The sequence below is a fragment of the Strongylocentrotus purpuratus genome, unplaced genomic scaffold (genome assembly GCF_000002235.5).
Source record: "Strongylocentrotus purpuratus isolate Spur 01 unplaced genomic scaffold, Spur_5.0 spur5_scaffold_4, whole genome shotgun sequence".
Lineage (NCBI taxonomy): Eukaryota > Metazoa > Echinodermata > Echinoidea > Camarodonta > Strongylocentrotidae > Strongylocentrotus > Strongylocentrotus purpuratus.
The window spans coordinates 14539382-14551683 of record NW_022145610.1 but is presented as its reverse complement, the minus strand read 5'-3'; the positions used below and the strand labels follow the sequence as shown (position 1 = coordinate 14551683).

The 12302-nt window shown below is 38.5% G+C and overlaps 2 protein-coding genes across 2 annotated transcripts in view; one reads left to right on the top strand and one right to left on the bottom strand.

Moving 5' to 3' along the window:
• The window catches only part of LOC764400 (allene oxide synthase-lipoxygenase protein), a 30545-nt gene extending 27681 nt beyond the window's left edge, over positions 1-2864 (top strand). The window contains exon 12 of the mRNA XM_001200684.4: positions 1268-2864. Within this exon, the coding sequence (XP_001200684.3) occupies positions 1268-1382 (115 nt within the window). The 3' untranslated portion in view covers positions 1383-2864. The remainder of the gene's footprint in view (positions 1-1267) is intronic.
• A 6529-nt stretch (positions 2865-9393) lies between these two features.
• Positions 9394-11217, bottom strand: LOC100892064 (solute carrier family 35 member G1-like). Its single transcript, XM_003727928.3, has one exon. The coding sequence runs from the start codon at positions 10930-10932 to the stop codon at positions 9784-9786; it is 1149 nt and encodes a 382-aa protein (XP_003727976.1). The 5' UTR covers positions 10933-11217; the 3' UTR covers positions 9394-9783.
• Between the last annotated feature and the right edge of the window lie 1085 nt (positions 11218-12302).

The window sequence follows — 12302 nt, the reverse complement described above, 5'->3', positions numbered from 1 at the left end:
CAAAATCGTGTACCATTGCACTCATTGGCATTCACGATATATACAGTGCGTCCCAGAAAAAACGAAACTGAGAAGTATCGATGTTCTATCATAACTTAATCACAACTATAATTAATGAATTATATCTATTTGGAAAGCTTAGAGTCTCTTCTTTCATGTGATGCTACTCAGATAATGCATATTTCACGCATGAGTGATTAAAAGCAATTTGAAGGAAGGAAACCAAAAAGACATTTGGCGGGCGGTATCTGAATTTCGAAGAAAAATTCACCTAGAAAGTTGAGTTTCTGCCCTTTCATATGACACCTCAATCAAGAAAAATGAGCGAGGAATGACACAGTTCTGTTTGTTTAAAGGAGTGCTTGCATTTCCATAATTTGATTAAACGAATTCGTTTTCACTGGCTGCCTGCCGTATCAAGAAACGAAATTAACAAAAGAGTTAACTCCGTTTCGTTGACAATCAGCCGTAGACGAGAGTCTTCATGCATGGCTGATTGTCAACGAAACGGAGTTAAGTCTTTTGTCAAATCTGCTTTTTGCTACGACAGGTATTATACGCACTGTATAATATTTTGCGTCGAGGTGCCGGCATACAGAACTTTAAATCGCTTCTAGTTCAAATTTGTTATAATTTTGAAAAATGTCTCCTCCTTTTTTATTCCTGTTCGTTTCAATTAAGGGGAATAAATGTCATCGGGGGGGGGGGGGTGGGAGTACTTGTTCTCGGGAGGTGGTTGTACCTGGGGGTAATTGTTTTCGGGGGAGGGGGTAATTGTCCTCAGGGGGGGGGGTAGTTGTTCTCGGGTGGATAATTGTCCTCGGAGGTAATTTTCCGGGGGGGTAATTGTCCTTGGGGTTTATTATCCTCGGGGTGAATTCTCTGGGAGTTAATTTTTCGTGGGGGAATTGTCCTCGCGGGGTAGTTTTCCGGGGGTAATTTTCTGGGGGGGGGGGGGGGTTATTGCCCAGGGAATAATTGTCCTAGAACCGTCACAGAGTTGCCAATTCTTGTTTCATTGATTACAACTTAAAAAATGTAAAGCTTTCCTATTTTTAAACAGATTTGGCTAAAACTTTCACTCATCAGTTACTCTCATTGTTCTGATCTTATCAAAAACAAACTAATTATCATCAGGGTGGCCTTTTCCATTGAGTCAGAAGAGTATATCCATTAAATATTACATGTATATTCCTATTCTCCCCACCCCCTCTCTCTTTCTTTCTTTCTCTCTCTCTCTCTCTCTCTTTCTCATTCTCTCCCCTAGATTCCGAGCTGAACTCAAACGCATTGGAGACATAATCGACAAACGGAATGAGACAAGAGAAGAGAAGTATATTTGGCTTCATCCACGCGAAGTGCCCAACTCTATCTCAATCTAGCTCCTAAACGTCAAAAGAGAAAATGCATCGAATGGCAATTGACTTTGACTAAAATAGAATAAAGTTCATTGTTGATAACCATGTTGTTAGTCGATCTTTTAATGGTTATGGATTAATCTTTTGAAGATACAAAATACAGACTTCGTGAAACACAAGTTTGCGATTTTCTGCTTGCATAAATGTTAGATGAACTGCGTGTTTTGCATATATATGATAAGAAAATTCTAACTTTTGAACATTTGGGTTTTCAAGTCATAACCTTGAATTAGAACAAACTTTGTTTTCCTTGATTCAACATGTATGTACTCATTCTTTATATTCTGTGTCATGGTCATGTTTTTATATCTAGTACGTTAAGAATTTTTGTTTTGACGGGGATTTGCATGTATGTACTCATTATTCTTTATATTTTGTGTTATGGTCTTGTTTTTATATCTAGTATGCCAACAAAACTATTTCCACGGGGATTAGCATGTATGTATTCATTCTTTTATATTCTGTGTCATTGTTATATTTGTATATTTAGTATGCTAAGAATTTTTGTTTCCACGGGGAATGTAAGTTAATCGTGTACTACTTTTGGTTTCTGGAATGGTTTTTGTTATGCCAGTTTGCATGCTATATCCTTCTAGTTGAGGTTGGATCAATTCAGCTATTTTCTCTGTACGACTCGACATGTAAAATATTCATTGTATGTTTTTGTTTATAGGGACGTGTAGGGTTGATAGTACCAGTAGCATTTATGTTAGATGAATGTCTGTTTGATCATTGATCATTTTAATACACATTATTGCTCAGTGCCCTTTTCTGCAATGTTTATGTTTTAATTGGTGTATTTTCATTCACAAAATATGTTGTGATATGTTGATCATGCATATTCCCTTGTGTTTACGTGCATTTTGTATCTCCTTGCTTTTATGTGTTCACCTTTCTGCAGTAATCATGATACATGTAATTTAACTACAGGACTGTTATGCACTACTCGTGTAAAACTCTGTAAAACAACATTGTCATGCTAACAACGCTGAGTAGGGCCATCCCTCCGTCTTCCTTTTATAAGAGTGTCTTTATGATTGTAAATGTATATTTGTTGATGTTTTTTGTTAATCGACGGAAAATAAATACAATACAATAGTTTAACTACAGGACAGTATATAAATATAAAGGGGCCCAGGAGTTCCCTGTGCCAGAATTTAAACTCTTGAAAGAAATCAAAACCAAGCTGTCCGTTTAACAGAGAACTATAGAAAAGAAGAGATTAGAAGCATAAAGTTGAACAAAGTTTATTAACTGAAATACAATAACAGCTGATGCCAACGGCATTCAAATGCAAGTATAGGGTAAATATGGTTGACGCAAAGATAATGAATCATTGGCGAAATTACAACAACATATACCAATATCTGAGCTTATAGTATAACATTGTCATAACAGGTTGAGTACTCAATTAAATGCTGCGAATTATAGCAGAGTAAACATTAACGATCAAGTATTGCCGGTTTCAATGATTTACTGTTCCTTCATTCCGGAGAAATTAATGTCTCGTACAGGGGCGGCCGAGCGACTTCCAAAATGTGGGGGGGGGGGCACCAAGAAAAAAGGGCACTTTCTGGAGAAAAAAAGGGCACCTACAAAGGGAAATCTCAAAACGGAAATATACAATTTAGAGTCGGAACCGGTACACTGAATCGTCTTCTTTCTCTAATAATTTAATGAAGTGTCAAAGCTTCCGGGCTTCGCGCGGGAGGGGGAAAACTGAATTTAGACAAAAACACGATACAACGAATCGTCTTCTTTCTCTAATAATTAAATGAAACGTCATAGCTTCCACGCTTCGCGCGGGAGGGGCGAGACAAGAATTAATTATCGAGAACGGTACAACGAATCGTCTTCTTTCTCTAATAATTAAATGAAACGTCATAGCTTCCGCGCTTCGCGCGGGAGGTGAAAAACTGAAAAATAACGTAGTTCCTGGCCCCGGGTTTATAGGGTTAAATTTGTAGACATTTGGACATTGGCATTTTTATATTTGTCGTTAATAATATTGGTGGCTCGTTTTGTCGATAATCGGCGGCCTCTACATCCTCCCCCCCCCCCCCCCAATTAAAAAGATCTAGCGACGTCCCTGATAACAACAAAGTTTATACACTCGAGATAATTTTTGCAAGTACTACCAGTGGCGTAATGAGCAAAAACGTTTGGGGGGGCTGACAAAAAAAAAAAATCCGCAGCACCCTACACGAACCTGCATGCAGGCCCCGCTGAACGTTTCGCAAAGTGTGGTCGAGTGTATAAACTGTGTCGTTATCAGGGGCGTCGCTAGATCTTTGTCAGTGGGGGAATGGGGAGGGGATAGAGGCCACCGATTACAGACAAAACGAGCAACCAATTACCGACAAATTTGCCAATGTCCAAAGGTTTATAAATTTAACCCTATAAACCCGGTGCCAGTAACTAAGTTATTTTTCAGTCTCCCCCCTCCCGCGCGAAGCGCGGAAACTTTGACATTTCATTAAATTATTAGAGAAAGAAGACGATCCGTTGTACCGTCCTCGACTCTTAATTCTTGTTTGGATCCAGTTCCCCCCCCCCCCCAACTCCTCCAGCGGGAAGCGCGGCAGTTTGGACGTTTCAATACAAAATAACTCTTAATGATTGTCTGAATTCATTTTAGACCATCTCGCGCGAAGCGCGGGAGCTTTCACGTTTCATTAAATTATTAGAGAAAGAAGACGATTCGTTGTATCGTGTTCTTGTCTGAATTCAGTTCCCCCCCCCCCCCCTCCCGCCCGAAGCCCGGAAACTTTGACATTTCATTAAATTATAAGAGAAAGAAGACGATTCATTGTACCGGTTCCGACTCTTAATCCTTGTCTGAATTCAGTCCCCCCCCCCCCCCCCCCCTCCCGCGCAAAGCGCGGAAGCATTGACATTTCATTAAATTATTAGAGAAAGAAGACGATTCGTTGTATCGTGTTTTTGTCTAAATTCAGTTTTCCCCCTCCCGCGCGAAGCCCGGAAGCTTTGACACTTCATTAAATTATTAGAGAAAGAAGACGATTCAGTGTACCGGTTCCGACTCTAAATCCTTGTCTGAATTCATTTTCGCCCATGTCGCGCGAAGCGCGGAAACTCTGACGTTTTATTAAAAAATTACTCTTAATCCTTGGCTGATTTCATATTCGCCCATCCCGCGCGAAGCGCGGAAGCTTTCACGTTTCATTAAATAATCAGAGAAAGAAGACGATTTGTTGTATCGTGTTCTTGTCTGAATTCAGTTTCCACCCCCCTCCCGCGCGAAGCGCGGAAGCTTTGACACTTCATTAAAGAAGGAAGACGATTCGTTGTACCGTTCTCGACTCTTAATCCTAGTCTGAATTCATTTTCGCCCTTATCGCGCGAAGCACGGAAACTCTGACGTTTTATTAAACTATTACTCTTAATCCTTGTCTGAATTCATATTCGCCCATCCCGCGCAAAGCGCGGAAGCTTTCACCTTTCATTAAAAAATCAGAGAAAGAAGACGATTCGTTGTATCGTGTTCTTGTCTGAATTCAGTTTCCCCCCTCCCGCGCTAAGCGCGGAAGCTTTGACATTTCATTAAATTATTAGAGAAAGAAGACGATTCGTTGTATCGTGTTTTTGTCTAAATTCAGTTCCCCCTCCCGCGCGAAGCCCGGAAGCTTTGACATTTCATTAAATTATGAGAGAAAGAAGACGATTCATTGTACCGGTTCCGACTCTTAATCCTTGTCTGAATTCAGTTCCCCCCCTAACCCTAACCCTAACCCTAACCCTCCCGCGCAAAGCGCGGAAGCTTTGACACTTCATTAAATTATTAAAGAAGGAAGACGATTCGTTGTACCGTTCTCGACTCTTAATCCTAGTCTGAATTCAGTTCCCCCCCCCCCGAAGCGTGGAAGCTTTGCCGTTTCATTAAATTATTAGAGAAAGAAGACGATTCGCTGTACCGTTCACTATACTCTTAATCTTGTCTGAATTCAATTTCCCCACTGGGCCCCTTAAAGGGACTATGTCCCATTTGCAGGCCAAAAAAATGAAAAAGTTAAATTCCAACTGCATTTGAAAGATAATACTAATTTAGAACTTCCCTAAAAAAGGTGGGGCTTGAAAATGTCTTCAAGTGGGAAAATAACGACCATTAGTTGTCAAATCGACTTTAGGGCTATAGAGCCCAAAAGTAATAGTCTTGATTTTCAGACAATTGTACCGAATGGTCATACGTTTTATGCTGCGCAAAGATTGAATCAGTTTAATCTTGGCCATCACAAGAAGTGGGTTATTGATGTAGACAAATGCTCATGTACCCTTTACAACTCTTTTCATGTATGTTATTACCAAATAAGAAAAAAAAGCCAGTCAGTCACTCAATACTGTCTGACATTGAAGTCTACCAAGTATACGGTTTTCCTTGCATAATTTGAATATGAGGACACTGCTAACGTTTAAATTTCACAGATAGGACATACATGACATATTCATAATTCCTGCAAAGTTCTACAGCATTTGAGGTTGGCTGCAAAAGGGACATAGTACCTTTAACGGTACATGTGCAGTGTTACAGTTGCTTCTGGAAAGGATTTTTTTTACTATTGTTACTGTTAGGGCCACGGCCCCTTAGTGACTATAAAAAAACATATGCTCTTAATTCCTGGCCATTTGGGAATGTGTCAGTTTGCAACTCAAATGGAGAAACGAGCATTTTGTTGAAAATCATGTGATATCACGAACATTTATACATCACTTGTATATGGAATTGAAAATAAGTCATGGTTCAATTTTATTTGGGGGGGGGCTGGCGCCCCCCCCCCCCCCTAGCTCCCCCACCAGTACGCCAGTGAGTACTACTGGTAAAGTACCGGACCACCGTCTTTGTGCATTGTGCGACATCAAAGCATAATTTTTACAACGTCTCACGACGTGACAGATCACTTTTTTCTAACTTCTAACCAATAAGAAGGCCATTTTTTCCATGAAGTGCCCGGTGGACATTAATGCGCCAAATGTGGTTCTCAAATTGCAAAAAAAACCTACTCTTGGAAGGGGTAGGTGAAAGCAATTTTACGTCATATTACTCCAGGAAGTGCCTGAAAATGCGTCTAATTTGATTCAAGTTCAAGTTCATTTTATTTCCATATCTCGTATAAAAATACATTTAACAATACATTATACATATAAGCAAATATATAAATATAAATATAAATAATATAAAGAATATGGAGGAGCCAGCAGAGGCCATTGGCCTTTCAAAGGCTGGGCTCCAGTGTCCTCAGATAATAATAAAAAGTACAGAGAAAAGAAACAATGGGTAGTAAATAAATAAACAAATGAGTACAGGCTAATTAAATTAAACATACGATAGGAATTCCTTCAAATTCTAACATTCTAAAATTTCAAATACTTCTTACTCTGGGAGGGGGCCAGAACCCCTTCCCAGACCCACCCCCTGCTTGGTCGCTCCGCTCCCTCACCGTTAAAGCCTCGTTCTGTCGCTTCATCGTTTTACATATATTTCACTCCATGCCATTTTGTGCCCCCCCCCCCGTAAGAAATTCCTGGATCCGCCACTGACGCCCATACCCCTTGAGCTTCGGGGGCTTCGCCCCTTGAACCACGCCGGGGCTTTGCCCCTAGACCACACTTTGAGAAATGTTCAGCGGGGCCTGTTAGAGTGGGGTGATTCGGATTTTTTTTTTGTCAGCCCCCTCTAAACGTTTTTGCTCATTACGCCACTGCCTCAACTTATAGTCTACGTATATTCATTGATATCGACCCTGTGACCTTTAACACCTACTGTAGCAAATAAACTTAATAGACCGAACGAAACTTTACTGCATTTCTTCCTAAACCTTCAATTTCATCACTAGTTTTAATCCTACTGCTCCTAATGAAATAACCGAAATAATAAAAAAAAATCTAAAATTAAGTAAATCACAGGGTCACGATAGAATTATTGCTTTCCTTCTTAACACATCATAAACTTTATCGCTTCTCCTTTAATTCAAATTTGTAATTTATCAATTAATACCAAGAAATGTCTCGAATCCTTGGAAATTGCTAAGGTATATCCTGTTTTTGTAAAAGACAATCCTCAAGAAATAGGTAATTAAAGGTCTATTTCTGTTTTCCCAGCATATCCAAAATCATAGAAAAGATTATTTACAATAGGCTTTATAAGTTTTTAAATACTTTTCATTTCCTAAATCTAAATCAATATAGTTTCAACAAAGGACATTCCATCGACCAAGCTTTAGTACAATTATATGATAAAATAACGAATATGTAATAGGAGTATTTATGGACTTATCAAAGGCCTTTGATACGCTTGACCACCAAATTTTACTGAAAAAATTACTGTTATGGAATTCGTGGAGTTACACTGTCATGGTTTGATATATATTTATCTATTACAGAAAACAATATGTAATGTATAATGGTGTTTTTTTCAAATTTCCTGCGTACCAAATGTGGAGTTCCACAAGGTTCATTACTAGGCCTTTGCTTTTTTTAATAATATATTAATGATTTAACCAATACAACACCTTTATTATCATTTGTACTATTTGCTGATGACACGAACATCTGCTGTTTACATCATAATTTGAACACTTTAGTAAATACACTTAATATTTAGTTTCCAAAATGATCTCTATGGTTTCTATGCAATAAGTTATTCCTCAATATAGATTTTTGTAAATTCATGTATTTCAAGCACGCAAATCTTCATGTCATTGACTTTCCTTACAACATAATTATAGATAATGTTCCTCTCGAAGGAAAGAGAACAGCAACATTTGTTGGTGTCATTATCGATGAAAATCTATCTTGGAATGAACATATACGTCATATAACTACTTCTATTTCAAGGAATGTTGGTTTATTATATAAAAATGAAGATATTAATGCCATGTTATACGCTTGTTATGCTTTATAATTCATTGATATTACCGTATATAACATATTATAATTTAGTATGGGCCACCAGGGCCAAGACCAAAATCAACTCTATTTATTTATTGCAAAAGAAAGCCCTTCGCATACCGGTATGTACTGGTTCACTATATTTATCTCACACAAATCCAATATTCTACAAACTGAAAACCCTAACCGTATTCGACATAAATTCGCTACAAAGTTTACTGATCATGTTTAAGTATTTACATAATATGCTCCCTCTTTCATTTCAAAACTTTTACACTATAAATAAAGCCATTTACTCCTATCCTACCCGTAATTCCTCAAATTTTCATCTGGTCAACCCGAAATTACTTATTGCTCACAGATCCATAATAAATGTGTTAAAGGTAATACAAAGTTTTGGCATAGGGTCATGAATTTGGTTCAAATGAACATATCGGAAGCATATGTGATCCTACAATATTCAGTGATCATTGTCGCGGTTGAAATCGAGTCTTAAGTTATGAAATTGTAAATAATAAACTTGTTATGTTGTATAGCTCCCTCCCAAGGTCAAGATATTAATTGAGCTATAAAACAATGTTTCTTGGCTAAAATCGACCGACTGGCTATTCCCGTTTGGAAATTATATATCACAACTACATTTTCTGTGATTTTCATGGTCGCAGCTACCATAGTACGGCCATAGGCGCTATTTGAAATTCATCAAAATTTGCCGGGAGCACCGGTAAATTCTTATATTCCATTTTTCTCGAATGCAGAAGTGTTTTAGGGGCTAAATTTTCTAGTGCTTATAATACATCCACAGGGGCATCCAAACATATCAAAATTGTAAAGAATCACTCTCCAACTAATTTTGTATTACCTTTAATCTATTTCATGAGTTTTATCTGGGGCTGTTGTATTATCAAGCAATCTGCTTACAATGACAGTCCTTCTTCCGCAAATAATTTCGATTGTTTGAGGTAATTTAGTATTCATGACAGATTGTAATTTCGTTTTTGAAATTAAACAATTGTTATATATATATATATATATATATATATATATATTTGTTAATTTATGATTCAATGTCAGAAATATACTTATTGTACTGTATATTATTATTGTTATTCGAAAGCTTGTACTAACATAAATGCAGAAGAAAATCAAATAAAATCAAATTAAATCACATACGTCACAGCCAACTTAATATCAGGGTAGACTAATTCCCCTTAATGAGGAGCATTTATATAACGCACTCTCGGCTTTTAATTAATTTGTACTGTAGTTTCAGTTCAAATCCCACCGCTGCCACCAAACGCAAAGATGAACAAAACTTTAATCACAATAATCTTACAGTTACTTCAGTTTGGCTGTGCTCTAGCCGCAACATCGAAAGAGTGGCTGGGGAAAGCGTTCAATAGTAAGTGACAACATTCCTCCAAAGGGCAGCTAACACAGTGGTGCTTGAAGCTTAACACTATTTTTTACTTTCAGACAGTTTCCGCTTAGCAGCATAGTACGACGATATGGTTGCACCAACAGAGCTGGCTGTTACGCAAAGAGCTCCAATGACCTTCAAAAGATTTGGGGTAACGTCGAAGAACGCAAAGTCCAGGACAAAAGTGACAAAGACTCCCGTGGTCGAAATGACGGCGACCACCGCAGCGTTTTCCATCTGGAGTGCGAGAGTGAAGGTCACGATCTGAAGATAGCCGATGATGCAGATAACTAGGACCAAGAGACGATCATATCCACAACGCGGGATGGACCACTCGTCGAGGGCGCTCATCAGTGAGGCACATCCCAAGAAGCTGACGCAGCCGTACGAAAAAGTAAGAAGTTGCACGTGAACCTTGAGGCGGCCGAGCAGTCGGAGTAAGAGAAATGAAAGAGACCAAAGCAAAGCAGTAGAAAAAGCAGAGAGTAATCCAAATAAATTGTTTTCACCGCTGCCGCTGCCAAGGAGACCCCCAAAGATAGGTGCTGGCTGAACAACAAGTAAAACACCGACCACACTGATACAACATGATACGGTGATTGGGATGGAACAAGTCTCCTTTAAGCAGAGACACGCGAAGATGCAGGTGATGAAAGTTGAGCTCTGTATGATGCACGTGACAGTGGAGATGTCAAGTTGTTGGAGGCTGTTGGAAGCGCAGATGGCGTAAGAAGTGCCGACCATTCCCCTGACGATTATAAGTCCCCAAGCTTTCAGAGGCAAGCAACATGACACCTTGTGGCGTATGAGGTTGGGTCCTGTAAAGAGGACAAGGGTGAATGAGCGGTAAAGTACAATTTGATTCGGGGAAACCCTGCCAGATAAGAGCTTGATAGTCAATGAAACAAAGGAAGTGAGGATCGCGAATGATAGCGCCCAGCAAATTCCCCTCCGCTGGACCACTACCTTACCGACTCTGGTCCACATGCCTGTCTTCGGTTGTCCGTCATAGTACTCCCCCGATGGTGTATCACTACTCAGAGTGTCCCGGTCGTTTTCTTTCTGATCTTCAAACCGAGTTAGGCCTGCATGTGGCCTGATTCTTACACCATCTTTAAGATGACGGCCGTTCAACATCAAATCATTTAGAACGACTTCATCAAGCATTGCTCTCTCATGGCGCTCCATACTGTATCGACAGGTCTTAGTAGAGTACCTTTGCTTACATCGAACTTGCTACATGCATGCATGCAATAAAACCAGTCTTGCCTGTTTACCAGCTCCCAATACTTTATATCGAAGCTGTACTTTGGGGGGTCATGTTTTCACCGACTTCTTGACAATCACAGAGGAAATTCATTTAATGTTTCCTCGGGAAGCAAGAGGTCATTGATACCATTGTGTTCGACCAAAATTGGAGTGTCGATCTTATCTGATAAGCAATTTGCAGCAGGACCAGGAAATCTTCAATGACAATTAACCTTTTAATTATAGAATTGGTATCCTGTATTACCCGATGTGTTCAAAATAGTTAAGTTATTTGTTATGAATACACACATCAAGACTTTCGATATTGCTTTTTAATCATTATGAAGGCCATCAATAATAGAGCTTTTTTACACATGTAAAGTGTAAAAAGAAGAAAGAACAAAAAATGAAATTTTACTGGAACTTTGCCATTGTTTATTGAATTGGGTACTCCGATAAGGAGAGAAAAGAGAAGGAGAAAATGGAAGAAAGATACAGCAAGAGAAGAGACGGAAGGATGAATTGGATAGAATAACCATTAATGCCCATGGTGATACTCTGTCAGTATGTGCAAAAGAGAACATTTTCAAAAAATAAATGGAATGTGAGGGAAAAAAGTATGCAAAAAGATACAATAAATAATCATAATGATAGTAATAAACAAATTAAATAATATATCATTATATGCTTTTGTGCGTGTTTGGAATCACACAATTTCTACCAAATCGTTAGGGTCACTTATTAACTTGTAGGCCCTAATCTTGAATATTCAATGAAGTTTTATTTAATTCAATGAAAATCTATTTTCTGTTATCGCTAAATCATAAGGATGAGTCCCATTAATAACAAGCTTATACCTATATACATGTAACCTCCACCTATAATGATTAATAAATTTCTGATAGCCCTTTGCGACCATCATTCCACAGTTTGTGGTTCGGTTCAATTACTTTGGATTCAGAACCCCGAAAAAATGTGAGATACATGAGTAGCAAGGACTAGACTTTCTGCACACACTGCATCCGTTTTTAGTTTTATGGCTATGCATTTGATGCCAGGAATTTTTAAAAGGAAAATAAGCTATACAATCCTGAAGCCGGCAACACGTTGAAGGATTCAAAATCACTGTTTTTCAATCAAAATTGGCAATTTTGTAAACTACTTAACACTCTCTCTCATATATATTGTTTTTAGAGACACAATATTTCATTTTAACAATGTAGCAATTAAAGAAAAATACTGTGTTTGCCAATATGAAGAATGATATGTGATCAATTTAGCCATATTAAGCCATAAAAATAAATTCTGCC